This window comes from Ahaetulla prasina, chromosome 4 (genome assembly GCF_028640845.1).
Source record: "Ahaetulla prasina isolate Xishuangbanna chromosome 4, ASM2864084v1, whole genome shotgun sequence".
Lineage (NCBI taxonomy): Eukaryota > Metazoa > Chordata > Lepidosauria > Squamata > Colubridae > Ahaetulla > Ahaetulla prasina.
The window spans coordinates 55,646,439-55,664,738 of record NC_080542.1 but is presented as its reverse complement, the minus strand read 5'-3'; the positions used below and the strand labels follow the sequence as shown (position 1 = coordinate 55,664,738).

The 18,300-nt window shown below is 40.7% G+C and overlaps 1 protein-coding gene across 3 annotated transcripts in view; it reads left to right on the top strand.

The window, feature by feature from the left end:
- Positions 1–18,300, top strand: part of TMEM98 (transmembrane protein 98) — a 101,344-nt gene that overhangs the window by 1,895 nt on the left and 81,149 nt on the right. For all 3 annotated transcript variants that reach the window (XM_058179531.1, XM_058179532.1, XM_058179530.1), the window contains exon 2: positions 3,722–4,493. In XM_058179531.1, coding sequence (XP_058035514.1) covers positions 3,756–4,493 — 738 coding nt within the window. In that variant the 5' untranslated portion in view covers positions 3,722–3,755. The remainder of the gene's footprint in view (positions 1–3,721; positions 4,494–18,300) is intronic.

Below are 18,300 nucleotides of genomic sequence, written 5' to 3'. Positions count from 1 at the left end.
TTAGTTATATCCTGTCCAACATACCTTTCTCGTCCTATTTTCCCCACCACAACAATCCTATGAGGTGGGTTAGAGAGAGTGACTACCCAAAGTCATGTTCCTGAGCACCAAACCTTGTTGTACTCAGGCATAACCTCTCTGCACTATGTGTCGCTTTATTATGGGTACCTGATTTTATTCTGTTAAATCTGAACTTGCATTACAGTTGACCTAATATATATTATTATTATTATTATTATTATTATTATTATTATTATTATTATTATTATTATTATTATTATTATTATTATTATTATTTATTAGATTTTTATACCGCCCTTCTCCCGAAGGACTCAGGGCGGTTTACAGCCAAAGATCAGAACACAAGCAATATACAATTAAAACAAAATTGAAAAAAAATTAAAAAATTAAAAATTTTAATATCCCAGCCTTCCAGGGGAGTGTCCTTGTATATGTGCAGATATTTTTTCCTCTTGACTGAATAAGGGAATAGTCCATAAATTGCTTGTGGCTTCCTAAAAAATAAGGGGTCCATGCACATAAATGGGAATATATTACTGTGGAGGATCAAGACCATCTCTTTTCCAGATAAATGATTCCAGGATAGAAAGCAGCTTGAATTTTTCAGTACAAAAGCTGTGAGCCATCCAGTTGGGAAAGAAAAACATTTCTCTCCGGATGTTCTCAATTTTCGTATCAAGAATCTTCACCTAGATAATGAAGGAAGAGAATAAACTTGTGTACAACAATGCATACTTGATTCTATCCATTGTATGTATTTGTCCAAACGCCAGATTTATAAGGAAAGTTCAAAAATAGTTATTTTTGTATACAGCTGTACATTTTCTGTAACTTTTAAGCCTGAGTAGGTTTACTAATATATTTTTACCCTAGCAACATGGATCTATTTTTTTTTTAATTTCCCCATTTGGAGGCATGTGTTTTCTGTCTCCATATTAGAGTAGCCAAATTTAGTTCAGTGTTTCATGAAACAAAGCAATACAAGGAAAGTGGCGTCTGACATCAGTAGCCTTTCTCTATGGGGAAGTGGTAACTTTTTCTAAGAGAGTAATGTTAAGCATTAAGATGAATGATGTTCAGAGATTTGAAACCTAAATACAATAGCAAAATAAATTTTATTAACTTTTTGTTCAAAATATTTATTTCAGCATTTTACATAGTTGGGAAAATAAGTACTTGGGGGGTTATTATATTCTTTCAATTTTATTTCTCCTGAATGAAAAAGAATCTTTATTCAATCAATGACTATAAAGCACCTTACATACCTAAAACTGATATTGATTAGCCAATTAGATAAAACAAATCAATCAAACTGCTACACATCTTTACATGTTACTTGACAAAATTAGGGCATTCTTAAGGAAAAAAAATAATTTCAATCTGAAAATAAAAGTTTAAATAAAATGATCAGAGTGATCAGAGTGATTACTATTAATCTTCTCATTATTCCTTATCACCCATCTCCTCCCACTTATGACTGTATAACTATAACCTAGTTGCTGGTATCCTTAAGATTTATATTGATTATTTCCCTATGGCTATCATTAAGTGATGTACCTTATGATTCTTTTTTTTTATTAAAAAGTTTTTCAAAAATGTTTAACAAATACATGCCCTCCTCCTCCCTCCCCCCTCCTCCCCCTTCACCCCCACCACCCCACCCCGGACTTCCCAGAGCAAAATAGAGGGTACAACATCTAACAATCATAAGCTAAATTACGCTAACTATTCATAAACTCCGATCCCTCCCATAGAACCATAACTCCCTTTTCCCATGCACCCTTATGATTCTTGATGAATGTATCTTTTCTTTTATGTATTCCGAGAGTGTATGCACCAAGACAAATTCCTTGTGTATCCAATCACACTTGGCCAATAAAGAATTCTATTCTATTCTATTCTATTCTATTCTATTCTATTCTATTCTATTCTATTCTATTCTATTCTATTCTATTCTATTCTATTAATTCGGTGTTGGTTTAATAGCTCATGATGAGTGTCAACAAAATGCAAATATATAATAAAATAGTGTTTTATTATATAAATCTTTGGCTTCTTTGATACATAGCTATAATTGGACATAATTAGTACTATGGAGGTGACAAGAAAAACTATATGGTAACCCTAAATTGTATTGTTAAAACTGCAGAGTAGATACACAATCCTAAACTCTATTTTAAAAAGAAATAGAAAAACTAAGCATGTTATCTTGCTTGTAAAACTTCCAGCAGGATCTATTCAGCCAGAGTTTAAAACAAATTTCTGGGTCAAATAGAACTTTTTTCTTATCTAGTATGCAAAGCCATAGAGGAAAACCCAGTCCCACTAATGTTAGAAACCTCTCCTCTAGTTGGTGGTGAAAGAGTTTCCAAAAGAAATTAATTTTAAACACATTATTTTCTAGATGGGAAGATAATATACTGTATATGGAAGGAATTCCAGTTCTTGCTCATTGACATTTTCACCATTAAAATGTATATTTTATTGTAAGGATTGTGTTAGTTTATCTTTTGCAAGCCAGCTAGAAATCTGAAAGGCTGCTCCAAAATAGCTTAAATAATGAATAAATTGCAAGGAAAAGAAAGGTTTTTCTAAATGCCATATAGTTTGGCAAAACAAGATATGAGCAGAAGAACAAGCCAAGCAGGGAGGAAAAAGTCTGAAATACTAGGAAGGGAAAACAGATTTAATTACTTTCACTTATTTTAAAAGGAAAAACAAAATACAATTTCAGGGCAAACTAGAAATATTTTGATGTGAGGAGGACAAAATGGCATCACTACTTCCTTTCATGTATCCCTGAGGAAGTCAACAACAAAAGGAGAAAAGAGCAGCCTGTGAAGCAATCAGAGATTTCTTCTATAGTATTTCTTTACAATCCTTCCCTCCACCCCACAAGCCCACTCAGCCCCTGCTTCCTGAGAGGATCATCTCAACCTATATTGTCTACCTGTAGACATTAAAACAATGTTGGAAACGGTTTGAACCTAGCCCTGAAAACACAAATGTATCAGAACTATTTGCATCATCCTTGGCAGTATTTTGCAGAGAACATCCTATGCATCTGCAGACAAAAATGTTTTCTTGATTAAAAAGCAGGAGAATAAAGCAACCCCAGCAGAAGATAAAATGATAGCATTCTGAGATGAGAGAGGGAGAGAGGGAGGGAGAGAGAGAGAGGCAGAGAGAGAGTCTGCACAGAAGAGAACACAAAATTAGTTTTGGAGCATTAGTTTTGGATCATAATGTGGGATAGTATATTTCATGGAACAATAACAAATTGCAATTGCAATTGCAATTATATTATACCAATTCAATTATAATGTTCTTTCACACTTACCAATTACAAGGGTTGACATGAAGAGGCATCACCAAGCTGTGGTTTAGAAGCGGCCCTCAACCTGATCCTTTACAAATGTGTAGTCACCCTGTACTATAGCACGGTTTAAGGCTGAAAATTAACTATCACACTATACACTTTCAGTAGTTTGCAACTGAAAGTTAGAACAAATTACCAATGGAAGTGGTAGAAGAACATTAGATTATCTTGTCAAGGATGAGAAGAATAATGATGCAAAAATAAGTATTATTTATTTGGACAGCAGAATTCTGTCATAAAACAACTCTATCCTTCCTCCTTAAATTAAGTATGCACGGGCCTGTGTAAAGTCATGCTTGACAAACTTTTTTTTTCTTTCAGAGGGACATAAATTGCCCACTTTGGGACACTAAAGATGGAGTCACCAGGCAGAGAGGAGGAGACATATGTGCTGGTGGAATATGCCTTTGAATATACCTCCAAGGATGGCCAGCTCATCACAATCAAACCCAATGAGAGATACATGCTTTTAAGGCGAACCAACGACCACTGGTGGCATGTTAGGAAGAGCAAAAACTCCAGGCCTTTTTACATCCCAGCTAAGTATGTTAGAGAATTGAGCACTTTCATGCCTTCTGAGAGGCCATGTCACACAACTCAGCTGGATACTATCAATTTAGGGACCTCTATTGGAGTTGGCAGTGATCAATTGCCAGAGTATGAATATCGATTTGTGACAGCTGTTCAAGAATGCAAAACAGATACCTCACATCAGTATTCCAGCTCCTTAGGGATGGGAACAGTGATGTCTCTTGAAGATAAAGGGAAGAATCTACCCACTCTTGGAGCAGCAAGAGGCACACAGCCTTCTCTCAGTGCCTCATACAGTTCTCTTAAGCCACTTTACCTGACAGACTCTAATCATCCTCTGGCCTGTCAAGGAGGTTCTGCTGAGCACATGAGACCTGCTCTATCTCTGAATGACTTGCCAAGATTCACGCCTCCCACCCAGGTAGGTGTGGGGAATTCAGGATTGTACAAAGCTGCTTCGTGGGCTCACCCTCACCCGTTTCTGAAGAACAGTTCTGAAAACATCTGTAAATTGATGAAGGACCAAGTGATACAAGACATGCAGGAATGCTGTGCCAAAGAGGTACACTGACAATTTCTTATAAAAAGATCTGTGTTTCCTATGTCCCAGATGCGTTAGCCTATATATCCCTTTATTCCATTTTAATGGAATATTAATACAGGGCCTGTGGGAATTATAATCCAGTAGATTCTGGAAGATATTAGTGTGGGGAAGACTTTTACGTCTACCTCCAGAACTCACTGACTGCAATAATTCCTGACACTGTGGAGTTATGGGAATTTTAGATTAATTAGTTCTGACCATGTCACATTGAAGGGGGCCAAATGAGAGACTAGAAATAACAGTTGCTTAAAACCCACACTGGATTAGTATTAGCCATGCTGAGAACAAGTCATTTGTCATTTCTAGCCTCATCTCTGGCCTATTATTTAGCCTCATCGCCTGCAGGTCTCCTCAGAATTCATTTTCTGCTATCGGTAGGATCCCTGCTAAGGAATTATTGAAATTTTCAGTTTTCTTATTTGTATAAGATGCCAGTCTCCTCGGAATCATTTCTTCCTTGCTGAAAAACATTCTCATCTCACTTCAGTTCCATATAGGTTTGCCAAATTTCACTACAGTATTTCTCTGCAGTTAATGCTGCAATTTGCTATAAAACCTTAGCATACTTTGTCTCAGATTCTGCCATTTCTGACTGGAGATTTTAAGGTAGAATACTCCCAAGTTAAAATTCCTAGGGCCAGTCCTGAGAAATATCATATTAAGGAGAACTCTTACGACAAGTATTCAATAATGTGTTTACACACAAAAATTCTGATATAATCTTATTCACTTATTCTCCAGAGTATTACAATATTGAAAAAAGTAACTGGGTATGACTACTTACATCTATTCCTCAACCATAAATGATAGTTCAACTTTGTTCTAATACACACAAGCTTCACACAGTATATTAAGTTAAAGTAAAGTGAGGTAGACTAGCTTGTGGCTCAGAATGTAGCACAAAGACAAGCAATTTTGTTCATTCAATAACTCATAACAAGTGCTCTTCATCTTGGGCAAAATACAGCTTTTGGATAGTGTACAGTACATGAAAAGGAGGGATTCTATACCTCAGAATGTAATGGATTCTCAGAATGAGAAAATAAGTGTCCAAGATCACAATCAAAACTCTAGCTCATATATGGATGTGCGCAGGGGCAGGTTCAAAATTCCGTCACTACCGGTTTGCTTGTGTGCTTGCTTGCTTGCTTCTGTGCATGTACAGAAGTGTCCAAGCAGGTGGGCAGAGCCTCCCATCACTGCCATCAGTTCGCTCGATCCAGTAGCAACCCACCACTGGATATTTGGTATAAGAACACATGTATATATACTGAACAACATACTAGTGGCCACATTTCATCCCCATTGAAATAATATATCAAGAAAGAGTTTAGTAGTTTTGGAGATAATCCTAGTACAATAGTACAGTCAAATAGGTATGCTCCTTTCAAACTAAGATACAACTTGTCAGGCAGAAGAAACAAAGACTTCCCCACATAAACCTATTGTGTTGGGACAAATACTGAAAGTATCTCAAGTATCTATTTATCTAATCAAGAAACTGGTTCTCATAGTTAATAGTCTCAGGAGTATTATTCAAATAACTTTCAATTCCCATTTTCCATGCAGTGATAAGCAAATAAAGAGTAAATGGGAGAGATGTCTCAGTTCTGCACAGTGTAAGAGAGAAGTGAGCAGGGCAGCTGAGGTTCATATAATACATGATGTGTAACTTCAAATGAAGCTTTAGTTTCTGCCAGCTTTAGTTTCATTGCTTTGCTTCCAGCCCTTTGCATCTTGATTTATAATTCAGCATGGCCTACAGATACCTTGAATAGTATTGTGTAGTGGGCTTCAACAGGAAAGAGACAGACCATAATAGATACAACACCATTTATTGACTGAAAACTGGAACTGAGGAATAGCAGGCAAATGCCTGTAATTTATACTGTAACCAATTAACCAATCATAGTACCTGAGAAAGCCGCCCAAATATGAATGTTTCAAGTTTCCCTCTAAAACAGTTGGAATCAACAGCCAGAGGTTAGTTCACTTTAACAGGGCTCAACACAACCACATATACTCAATACATACATGGATACCATCTGTCTCTCTTCTTTTGTTATATTATCTTTGTCATCATGTTCCAGCCCCTATTTGTCTTATTGGACAACTGGATATCCATTGGAGGTTCCATCGTTTATTAATGTTCTGCCAACCTGGGTTTTTATCATCTTATCATCTTTCGCCGATTCTCATTTTTTCTATGCGTTACTCTGCACATGAACTCTTGCGCTTGCGAGGTGCCCCCACCTCGCAGGAATGGCCCACCTTGTTATCAAGGGCCGGCCTCAATGACGGGTTTTGGGACCCACAGAGGTGGCATGCGAAGAGAAAGAGCCTTTGGGGATTTTTAGAGAGGGAATTTTTAAAGGGGGGGAGGGCAAGGGCGGGTATTGGGGGAAACCCGTCGGGGAGGGTATGTCCAGTCCTAGCGCGTGCTCACGACACTATTTTAGCTGGTCCGAAGACGGGGGGAGGGGTCTGAACAGAGCAAAAAGTATCATTCCATCTGTACGGTAAGTGGGAGGGGCAGATATGGCGGAGGCAGGGGGCCGTATCGTTCGTTGGGAGCACGTGGCCGATGTCTAAAGGCGATCATGTGCTCCGGCCCCCCAGTCCTCACTCGTTCCCCGGATGGTCAAGATCCTCAGAGCTTGGGTCTACGGCTGATGCTCTGCAATGCCCGGTCCGTGGTTAATAAGGCTCCCCTGATTTGTGATCTGATTCAGAGGGAGTCCGCGGACTTTATGGGCATTACAGAGACCTGGCTGGGCACAGAAGGGGGTGTACCCCTGGTTGAACTGTGCCCTCTGGGTTTCCATGCATTCCATCAGCCGAGGGCCCAGGGTAGGGGTGGGGGTGGGTGGCGGTTGTGATTAGGGAAAGTCTGGAGCCGAGGGAGTCCACTCTTCCTCAGATAGCTGGCTGTGAATCCCTCCTTGTGAAGTGGGGCCATCGAAATCAGATGGGGTTGTTGATCACGTACCTGGCTCCTTGCTGCGTGACTACAGCCCTACCTGAACTACTGGAGGTGCTTGCTGGCGTGGCAGTTGAGATTCCCAGACTTTTGGTCTTGGGAGATTTCAACTTGCCATCGGCTGGCTTGTCATCAACAGTGGTTCAGGAGTTCCAGGCCTCCATGACGGCCTTGGACCTGATTCAAGTAACTGATGGCTCTACACACATTGGGGGAGGCGCGCTAGACTTGATTTTTATCTCTGGTCAGTGGGTAAATGATCTGGATTTAGGAGATATAGTGAAAGAACCGTTGTCATGGTCAGATCATTTTCTCCTTCGCCTAGACTTTTGAACCGGTAATAATGTTCTAGAATACTATGCAATGGGGCCATCTCTATCATCTGGCATCCTGTGACTTAGTTCTGCCACAATGCCATATAGTGAAGCAGGCTAGTGGTAGGGTTTCATTGAAATGAGCTAGGACAGAGTCCAAGGATAGCAATGATTTTATCACTTTGAACACTTTGTCTTGAGTGCTCGACCAGACCCAGGGTGTTTTTTGTCCAGTAGGCAGTGTAGCAGTTCTGCCAGGGCAGCCTTATGCAGTAAAAAGGAGTGGTAAAAATTGAGCAAGCCCAGGAACTCTTGGAGCTCCCCCTTGGATTTTGGTGTGGAGGCTTGCTGAATTGCCTTTAGCTTTGCTTCAGATTGATGGATTATGGCAGCGTCAATGCGGAAACCCAGGAATTCTGTGAATTCCACACTGATCTGACACTTTTCCTTCTTGAGTTTTAGGACTGCTTCATGGAAATGTTGGAGTACTGTGCTGAGACGTTCTGCCAGGACTGCCACTGATTCCCCATGATCAGGACATCATCAAAGTATGGGCAGACGCCAGGAATGTTCTTCAGTGTTCATTCCATAATAGTTTGGGACAACCCTGGTGCTACACTTACCCCAAACTGCAAACAGCGCATTCGGAATGCACCTCTTTGTGTGATTGTTGTTTGTGCTTCTATGGTAACATCATCTACTGGTAGCTGCTGATAGGCTTGGGCGAGATCTAGTTTAGCAAAGATTTGGCCTCCCTGGAGCAAAGTGAGGATGTAGCTTATCACTAGTACAGGGTAAGCATGCTGCTGTAGTGCCTTGTTTATGGTGCACTTGTAGTCTGCGCAGATGCGAATACCCCAGTTAGGCTTTACTGGGGTCACTAAAGAAGTCTCCCACTGGCTACAGTCCACAGGTTGAAGCACTCCCTGCTGTACCAGCTTGTCTACTTCTGCATCAATTTTAGGCTTCAATGCAAAGGGAACCCTGCACGGTTTTAGCATTAGCTCAGATTGGAGTTTGCTGGATTGAGGTTCAGTGAAATGGGTGCCCCTTTGTATTATCCCAGCTCAGTGCTGAATACATCAGCATATTTTTGGCATATCACTGCTAAATCAGCTATTTGAGTTCAATGGATGCCTGTCACCCTGATGCCCAGGGCCTCGAAACAGTCCAGACCTATGAGGCTGGTACGTGGTCCTTCTATGACCACTATGCTGAGGGGACTTTCAAACTCTCTGAATTATACTCCAATTATAGTCTTGCCCTTTATGGGAACACGGCAACACCAGAAGTGTACTAAGTGTACTAAGAGCACTAAGTTTGATTATTTGAACGGGACCCGCCATCAGCTACATTTGCAAATGTGGTCAAAAGTTGTGGAGGAGATAATGGACAGGGCCAATCCAGTACCTAGGCCATGGAGCATGGGACCCCTTGAAGTTTTAGTTGGAGTCTTATTTTTTCTTTGATGGGGTGTTGGGCCCCTGTGCATTGGGTGCTATGCCTTTCTGAGCAGTGTTCAACTCTGTTCTGTCCTGGGGACCATTTCCCTTTGTGCTGTTGTATCACAGGTTTCGTTTTCCACTGATGACCTCTGAAAACTCTGGCAATGTGCCTTTGTTTTCCACAGGCATGGCATACTGCTATGAGGAATCTGCACTCTGCTCTTTCATGCAGTCTCCCGCAGCTTGCGCAGCTCTGTGGGGGAGTTGCTTGTTCAGTGAAGCTTGGCCATCTTGGTGGCTCTCTCTGCAAGCAAGCAATTTCTTCACTCTCAGTGACTTCCACTGAGCCTTCTGCATCTCTTGGTGGATCACTGGGGGGCTGATGTGTGGTTTTTGGTGGCCAGAGAGTCTTCAGGGCCCCTCCAGCAGCCTCATCTGCCATGACGTCCTTCAATGCATCTTGGAAAGTCAATTTCTTGTTGCAGGCCACAAACAAGTCTGTCTCTGAGATGGTCGTCCAGATCAGGGTACTCACATTGGAATGAAGCTTGGCAAAGGGCTGTCACAAACTCTGGTGAAGATTCCCCAGACCACTGTTCACATTGCTCAATGCATAGCGCTGGGTGATGACTGAGTTTAGGCTCAAAATGTTCCCTTAATTTTTTCTTGGGATCTGTGTAGGCCACAGTCTCTACACTTGCTGGTGCTATCAAGTTTTCAGCGATATCAAACATGGCTTGTCCACAGACACATAGTAGGGTTGCCGCCTTCAGATAGTTGTCTACTCAGGAGACATATGAGCTCCACTGTTCAGGATGAGTAATAACGAACTTGTTGAGCCTTCCCGTTTTAGCCATGTTGAGATGACCCCTGTGGTGCTGGTTAATGCCTGTACTGCTGCGGTTGGAGCTGGGCTGCACTTAGGAGTCCTGGGGATGGATCCCTCAGTACGTCTGTGCCTCCAGTGTGTCTTACTGGCAGACAGGGCGGGGAGCATGGTCCCACCAGGGCTTTTACCCGGTCTGATGCCGAGTGAGTTCAGTCTCTTGGTTAGCATCTGCTCTCTCCTCTGCAGATTCCCACCCTCGTCACCATTATAGTGTAGTGAGCTTCAGCAGGCCAGAAACAGACCATAATAGATACAACACCATTTATTGACTTAAAACTGGAACTGAGAAACAGTAGGCAAATGCCTGTAATTTATATTCTAGGCCCACAGGGTCTTAACCAATCATAGTACCTGAAGAAGCCCACCCAAATATGAATGTATCAAGTTTTCCTCGAAAACAGTGGGAGGGAAATCCAAAGGTTGGTTCACTCTAGCAGGCTCAACACAACCACATATACTCAATACATAACAAGTAGCATATTCCTGCTGATCAAATTGCAGTCTGCAGTCTGCAGTCTGAAGATACATGAGATAATCATATTGTTGCTCTAATTAGCCGTCAATTCTTATTGCTATTAAGAAACTTTAGTCTAAAGCTATACTAGTTTGTGTTTTGATTCTTCTTGGCTTAGTATATTAGTGCTTACTATTAGTGTTTATTATTATGTATGGCTCAAGCTCCTTTGTGCGATAGTCCATAGCTTAAAAATGCTAGCTTAGCATTGGAACCACACTATAGTATTGGAGAAAAAATGTGGACATCCAGTAGGAGTTTGCCTTTAAGACACATGCTTGTGCTGTCATGACACATATAGAAAAAGGCTGGGCTTGCATCATGACACTTGTGATGTCAATTTGACACATACTTATTCCCATGTGACAGGGATTTTAACAGACTGAGAGTGCAACTTCTATAAATTTTGAGATGCAGCTCCAGGGATGTATTTCAAAATTGGGGAGAAATTAACCTATAGGTTAGGTATACCTCTAGACTAGATTTGTGCAATGCTCCTGATTTGTCAATTCTCTCAGGCAAATTATATAAGAAGCATGACTGGATGAACTAATTCTGCTTTATTGTAAGATTATATTAAGAGAATCTTGCAAGCCTAGAGGTGCAAACTTTCGCCACCACTTTTAACTACTTGATCCATGTGGGCAGGTAATTCCTAAAATTCTTTCTCTGACCACTAAGATCCTGTGACTTCTGCCTCTGTTGTCTAATTGTTTCCTAGGAGCATCTCTTCCTTCGGTCCCCATGGTCATCTATACATTCCATTAAATGATTCAATTCCAGAAAGATATTTCAGAATATGAATGATCCTGTTTATTCTTTAAAGCAGCTACTTCTTTTTCTAACTATTGCCATGCAATTCAAAGAATTTGTATGGCTGTCAGACAGGTGCAACAATTGCGTCTTGAAAAAAACCCTAAACACCTTGCAAAGCACTTCATATCTCTCTCTGATACTTACTACCTTCCCTAGTTCTTGGATGGGGAACCACTAGGTAATATTCCAGCTGTATACTAGACTAGGAAATTATAAAAATCTTATGGGAAAGTGGTGGCAAATCCCTTCTGCTATTATTCCCACAATGTATACGGTCATTAAAAGTTAAGTTCTATTTGAGGGAACCTTTACAGTATCTTTTTATCCCACCACATAAGAAGATAATATTCATCCATTCATACAGTAGATCAGAGGTCCCCAAAATTTCCAGCTTGGCAGCATGTGAGTGGCAGGTGCATGCATGAGCATGCACAGCTCTATTTGCACAAGTGGCATGTGCAGATGCCCACCACTCGCACAAATGGAGCTTCATGCATTACAAATGGACCTGTGTGTTCATGCTCATCCATCGCTCATGCAAGTGGAGCTGGATCTGCCATTCATGCAAGTGGAGCTGCTCACACAAGCTTGCCCACCGTTTGCATGGCCTGTTGCACTGCTCCGTTCCAAATAGGCCACAGCCCAGGGGTTGGGGACTCTTGATGTAGATTTTTAAAAAAGATTGAAATGAGAAGAGAAGAGAAGAAACCTTGGAGGTCTTCTAGTCCAATCTCCTGCTTAAGCAGAGAATCCTATACCATTTCAGACAAATGCTTGTCCAATCTCTTCTTAAAAGCTTCCAGTGTTGGAGCATTCACAACTTCTGGAGGCAAGTTGTTCCACTGATTAATTGTTCTAACTGTCAGGAAATTTCTCCTTAGTTCTAGGTTGCTTTTCTTCTTGATTAGCTTCCATCCATTGCTTCTTGTCCTGCCTTCAGGTGCTTTGGAGAATAGCTTGACTCCCTCTTCTTTATGGCAGTCCCAGAGATATTGGAACACTGCTATCATGTCCTTCTTCTCTTGTCCTTTTTTCATTAACTAGACGTACCCAACTCCAGCAACCATTCTTTATACAGTATGTTTTAACCTCCAGTCCCCTAATCATATTTCTTGCTCTTCTCTGCACTCTTTGTAAAGTCTCAACATTTTTTACATTATGGCAACCAAAACTGGATGCAGTATTCCAAGTGTGGCCTTACCATACTTTATAAAGTAGTATTAACACTTCACATGATATTGATTCTATTGTTCTGTTTATGCAGCCTTGAACTGTGTTGGCTTTTTTGGCAGCTGCAACACACTGCCGGTTCATATTTATTGTATTTTTGGGAGTATAAGACAGACTTTCCACCCCAAAAAAAGTGGGTGGAAACATCTGTGCATCTTATACAGTGAATATTGCAACGGGAGAGAGGGGGGTTGGTGCAGCGCTGATCAACTGTTTTAGAACAGGCTGCGACAGCAATGGTGAACAGGCCGCGGCGGTGGGGGTGGTGGCAAACAGACTGCCATGGTGGTGGTGAACAGGCAACAGCGGTGGTGGTAAACAGGCCACAGTGGTGGAGGAGAATGGGCAGTGGCGGACAGGTGATGGAGAATGGGCAGTGGCGAATGTGCTGTGGAGAACAGGCCATGGAGAACGGACTGCGGTGGCAAACAGGTGGCAGCGAACGGGCCGTAGTGGCAAATGGGTCATGGTGGTAAATGGGCCATGGTGATGAACAGGCTGCAGTGGTGAACGGGCTGCGGCAGCAAATGGGACACAGCGGCAAACGAGCTAGGTGAATATCGGATGGATGCTGGGAGGCAGAGGCAGATTTTTTTTTCTTCCTTTCCTCCCCAAAAGCTAGGTGCGTCATATAGTCTGGAGCGTCTTATAGTCCAAAAAATACGGTAAGTGATTGTCCATTAGGGCTCCCAGATCCCTCTCACAGTTACTACTATTGAGCCAGATGCCACCTATACCAGTGATGGCGAATCTTTTCCAGTTTCCAACATGCTAGTCTTCGGGGTTTCTGGCGCGCATGCACTTGTAACAATTAGCTGGCCAGCGTACATGATCGTGCAGGAAAACGGAAGACCAGCTCTTCCAGTTTCCAGTACTGCTCACACATGGCCAGCTGATCATCATGTGTGCATGCATGCCAGAAACCCAGAAGAGGAATGAGTGACACTGCAAGTGACAGGCAACATGGCTCCACGTGCCTCTTTGGGCAATGTGCCATAGATTCGCCATCACGGACTTACACTATATCTGTGCATTTGGTTTTTCTAGCCTAAATGTAAAACCTTACTTTATTTCACTATCGAATTTCATTTTGTTAGATAGAGCCCAATGTTGAAGTCTGTCAAGAGCCTTCTGTATTTTAAGCCTATTTTCTGGATTATTGGCTATTCCTGCCAGTTTGGTGTCATCTACAAATTTGATGAGTTCCCCATCTATCCCCTCATCCAAATCATTGATGAAGATGTCGAGGAGTTCTATGCTTAAAACAGAGCCTTGGGGTACTCCACTGCATACTTCCCTCCATGTAGATGCAGTTCCATTGAGGACTACACCTTGAGTGCGGTTGGTCAACCAGATACAAATCCATTCGGTGATGATGTTGCCTAACCCACATTTTTCTATCTTATCAAGTAGTAGGTTGTGGTCCACTTTATTAAATGCCTAACTGAAGTCCAAGTAAATTATATACACAGCATTCCTCGAGACCACTAATTTTATCGCCTTATCAAAAAATTCAATAAGTTTTGTCTGGCATAATCTGTTTTTGACAAACCAATTGGCTTTTTGGTGATGACTTTGTTTGTCTCTAGGTCATTGATGGGGAATCTTTTCAGCACCAAGTGCCCAAACTGGAACACGCATATGCATGCACTGGAGCCCCGGAAACTCGAAGACCAGCTGCCCAGTGTGCATGCATGCACCGGCCATCTAGTCTTTGGATTTCCGGCATGTGCATGCGAGCTGGCCAGCTGGTCTTCATAAGTGCCAAAGCACCAGAAACCCAAAGACGCGCACCAGCCAGCTGGCCAGCATGCATGCACATGCTAGAAACCAGAAGAGCACCTGGCGATGGCACATGTTCCCACAGAGAAGGTTCTGCATGCCACCTCTGGCACCCATGCCATAGCTACACCATCACGGCTCTAGTGATCATTGATTCATTGCTTGATTATCTTTTCCAGAATCTTCCCCGGTATTGAGGTCAAGCTGATAGGTCTCTAGTTTGCTGGGTCTTTTTTTTCTTTCCTTTTTTGAAGATGGGAACTACATCAGCTCTTTTCCAGTCCTCTGGTAGTTCCCTGGTGCTCTAGGATCTTTGAAAGATATAGTTCAGTGGTTCTGAGATCACATCCGCCAGTTCCTTCAGAACCTTGGGAATGTAATCCATCTGGTCCTGGTGATTTGAACTGGTCTAGGGTGGACAAGTGCTCACTTACCATTTTCTTGACAATATTAACTTGTGTTCTTAATCTGTTTTTTACAGTACTATTTTTGCTAAGTTCAAGTGTTTTGTCCTTTTGTGTAAAGACAGATGCAAAAAAAGAGTTAAACAGTTCTGCTTTATCCCTGTTGCTTGCAAAAAAGCTTTTTTTATTATTTTTGACTTTTGTCACAAGCCTTTGTTCATTATGAGCCTTAGCTTTTCACGCTTCATCTTTGCAGGCTCAAGATGTTTGCTGATATTCTGCCTTAGTTATGTGCCCCTCTTTCTACTTTTTATACTTGTCATTTTTGTCTTTTGATTTACCAGAGATTTCTTTATGCAGCCATGCTTCTTCTTCATTGATATTATGCTAAATTGAGCTTTTATAATTCACTTTTCAAAGTTTCCCAAGCTTCTTCAGTTGTTTTTCCCTTGAGGATTCTCATCCATGGAATCCTTCCCAAGTTCTCTCTAAGTTTATTGAAATTAGTTCTCTTAAAGACTCTAGTTTGACTTTTGCTTGTGCTTGCATAATGTTGAATTCCAATATTGCATGATCAACCCCACCCCCCCAAGGGTCCTGTAGCTTCAACACCTTTTATCATTTCATCTCTGTTAAAGAGAATTAAGTCCAATATGGCTGATCCCCTAGTTTCCTTCTCTACTTTTTTGAGAGACAAAGTTGTTTGTTAGGTTTGTCAGGAATCTGTTTGATCTGCCACTTAGTGCAGAGTTTGTCTCCCAGTTGATGATAGGGTAGTTAAAGTCCCCATTACTATTGTGATGTGTTTCCTACATATTTTAGTTTACTGACTAGCAAAAATTTCATTTATTTCCTCTGTTTGGTTGGGCAGCTATAGTGTGCATGTATGGCAATGTCATTTTCCCCCCTTTTCTATTGACCAAATGCATTCAAGACAGTTTTCATCATTATTGTGCTCTATTTCTATAGAGGTGTAGTTATTTCTTATAGATAATGCAATTCCACCTCCTCTTCTGTTTGGTCTGTTTCTTTTAAATAATTTAAATCCTTCTAGCTGTATGTTACACTTTGGGGTTTCATCCCACCAAGTTTCCATAATGGCAACAATATCATATCTGCCCTCATTTACTTGAATTTCTAATTCACCCTGTTTATTCCTCATTCTGTGTGTTGTTGTATAGACACGTGATTCCTTTTTGACTGACCGTGTGTTTACTTTCTACATAACCTGTTTTGAGTTCCCCTATTTCTTTGCCACCTGAATTCTTTCAGTTGACAAAATTGAAATACAATTTCTATAAAATACACTGACTAAAATGAAGGATTTATGTCTGGTTTACTTTTAGTAAATTAATTTCCTATTTTTAATTCAGTTAAGAGCAGTGGTGAAATCCTCTGAAGTCTGCTACCGGTTCTGTGACTCTGCTACCGAGCACGTGCTTTGCATGTGCGTGCGCGCTTTGAGCACATGCGTGCCTGAGGCGTGCCTGCACAGCACTAAAAAGGGAACATTTTGAAGCCTTCTGAGTCTGCAAAGGTAAGTACAACAGTGGGGTGGGGGGAATCCACTGTGTCGTGCGATTTAGCTTAGCTAGAAAGCAGGAAATCTGACAATTCTAGCTAATATAAATTGCGCGTCACAGCTAATTGTCAGAAATACCAGTTCACCTGAACCGGTTTTTTTACTACCGGTTTGCCCGAACTGGTCTGAACCGGTAGCATTTCACCCCTGGTTAAGAGCCTTTCTGATCTGATCTACTGTCATCCAAATAATTGAATAAATAAATCCTTCTAGCCTCTAACTCACTTTTCTATTACAGCTTTTATTGATTCTTTGATGTCACTAAATATAAGCATGCATAAATTACAGTAGAATGATCCAGATTTTGATCCAGATGAACCATATTTATTTTAGATCATATCCCATATTATATAACTATGCAGAAAGACATGCGGTACAGTATTTCTTTTCCATAGGGAAGCATGTTTAATTGTCACTAACAATATTAGAAAAATATTACTTAGAGAGCAACCTGGCACCTTTCAAATATGTTATAACTAAAATTCTCATGCAGCTGAGTGAAAGTTCTAAAAAACATGGAATACAATACAAATTTAAATACATAGAATATTACTGAATATTACTGCAGTTCCTACTGATTAATCCCAGCAGGGGGTAGTATTTCCCTATGCTTGATCTGTTATTGAGGCAGAAGGAAGTGATAAGAGAAGCTTTTAAAAAAACCACACATATTTTCTAATGTTCTCCTATATAAACATATGTAGTTCCTTACAAATAGAAACAGAACACAAATAGAACACTAGCTCATTGGAAAAAAATTACTATCACTGCCAACTTCCTTTTTACAAGTTTAGCATTTGGAGTGAGTTTTAGATTTATACTAGACAATCCATGACCAGCTGAGTCATTGTTCAGAGATACTTCCTTACCAGATTCCCCAATGCCTTCAACAATGAAGCTGAAAAGCTTCATCACAAAAAAAATTAAAATTTCAAGGAGATATTCAGATATGTATCTATCTAGGATGTAGTCCTTGTTGAACTGTATGGCACAATCAAATATAAGTACAAAAGTTGTCCACAGGAAATGTTTTATCACATTTTGTACCATGTCATAAAAGGATTTATGATAATTTTTATGTTTTAAAATGTTTTATAGAATTCCAAATTTCAATTCCATGGAAGCCATGGTTTCTGGTTTTGGATGCATTCTGTCAGTTAGCCTATTTGAGGTACCTTGGTTCAAAAATCGTTGCCTACAATGCACTCTTGTGCCCAGTTAAATTACAGATACAAGAGATTCAATAATGTATAGATGACTGTTTTCACTCAGTGATTTTTGTTCTTCCCATTTCCATGAAGATATGAGGGAATCCCTCTTATTTTATTTATTAAATTTATAAACCATTCCAGTCTACGTAAGTCTTCTTGGCTTAGAGAATGTAAATTATTAAAAGTTTATTTTTTTTTTAAAAAAAGCAGAATATATAATCCAAAAGAGAGGGGGGAACCCTCAATTAAACAACAATAGATCCCACAAAGGGAGCTATTTTCCATTCTAAACCAGGGTCTGGGGTAGAGGCAGGTTTAAGGACTTGTATAAACAGAGTGAGGAGGGAGGGGTTGTACAAATTCTTGCTGATATTATGTTTCATGATGGAGAAGGTCCACTTCCTGGATATTGCCAGATGACATTGTTTAATCAGTGGGACTCAAATCATAGCAGTTACATTAGACCATGCAGAACCATAAAGGAGATCTGTGGTCCTTCCCTTAACAGGCCCTATGCCATAAAGGGCTTTTTAGTTCCTTGAATCGCACCTTCTAGTTTACTGGTAAGCAGTGCAGCTCACAGAGCAAAGATTAGCAT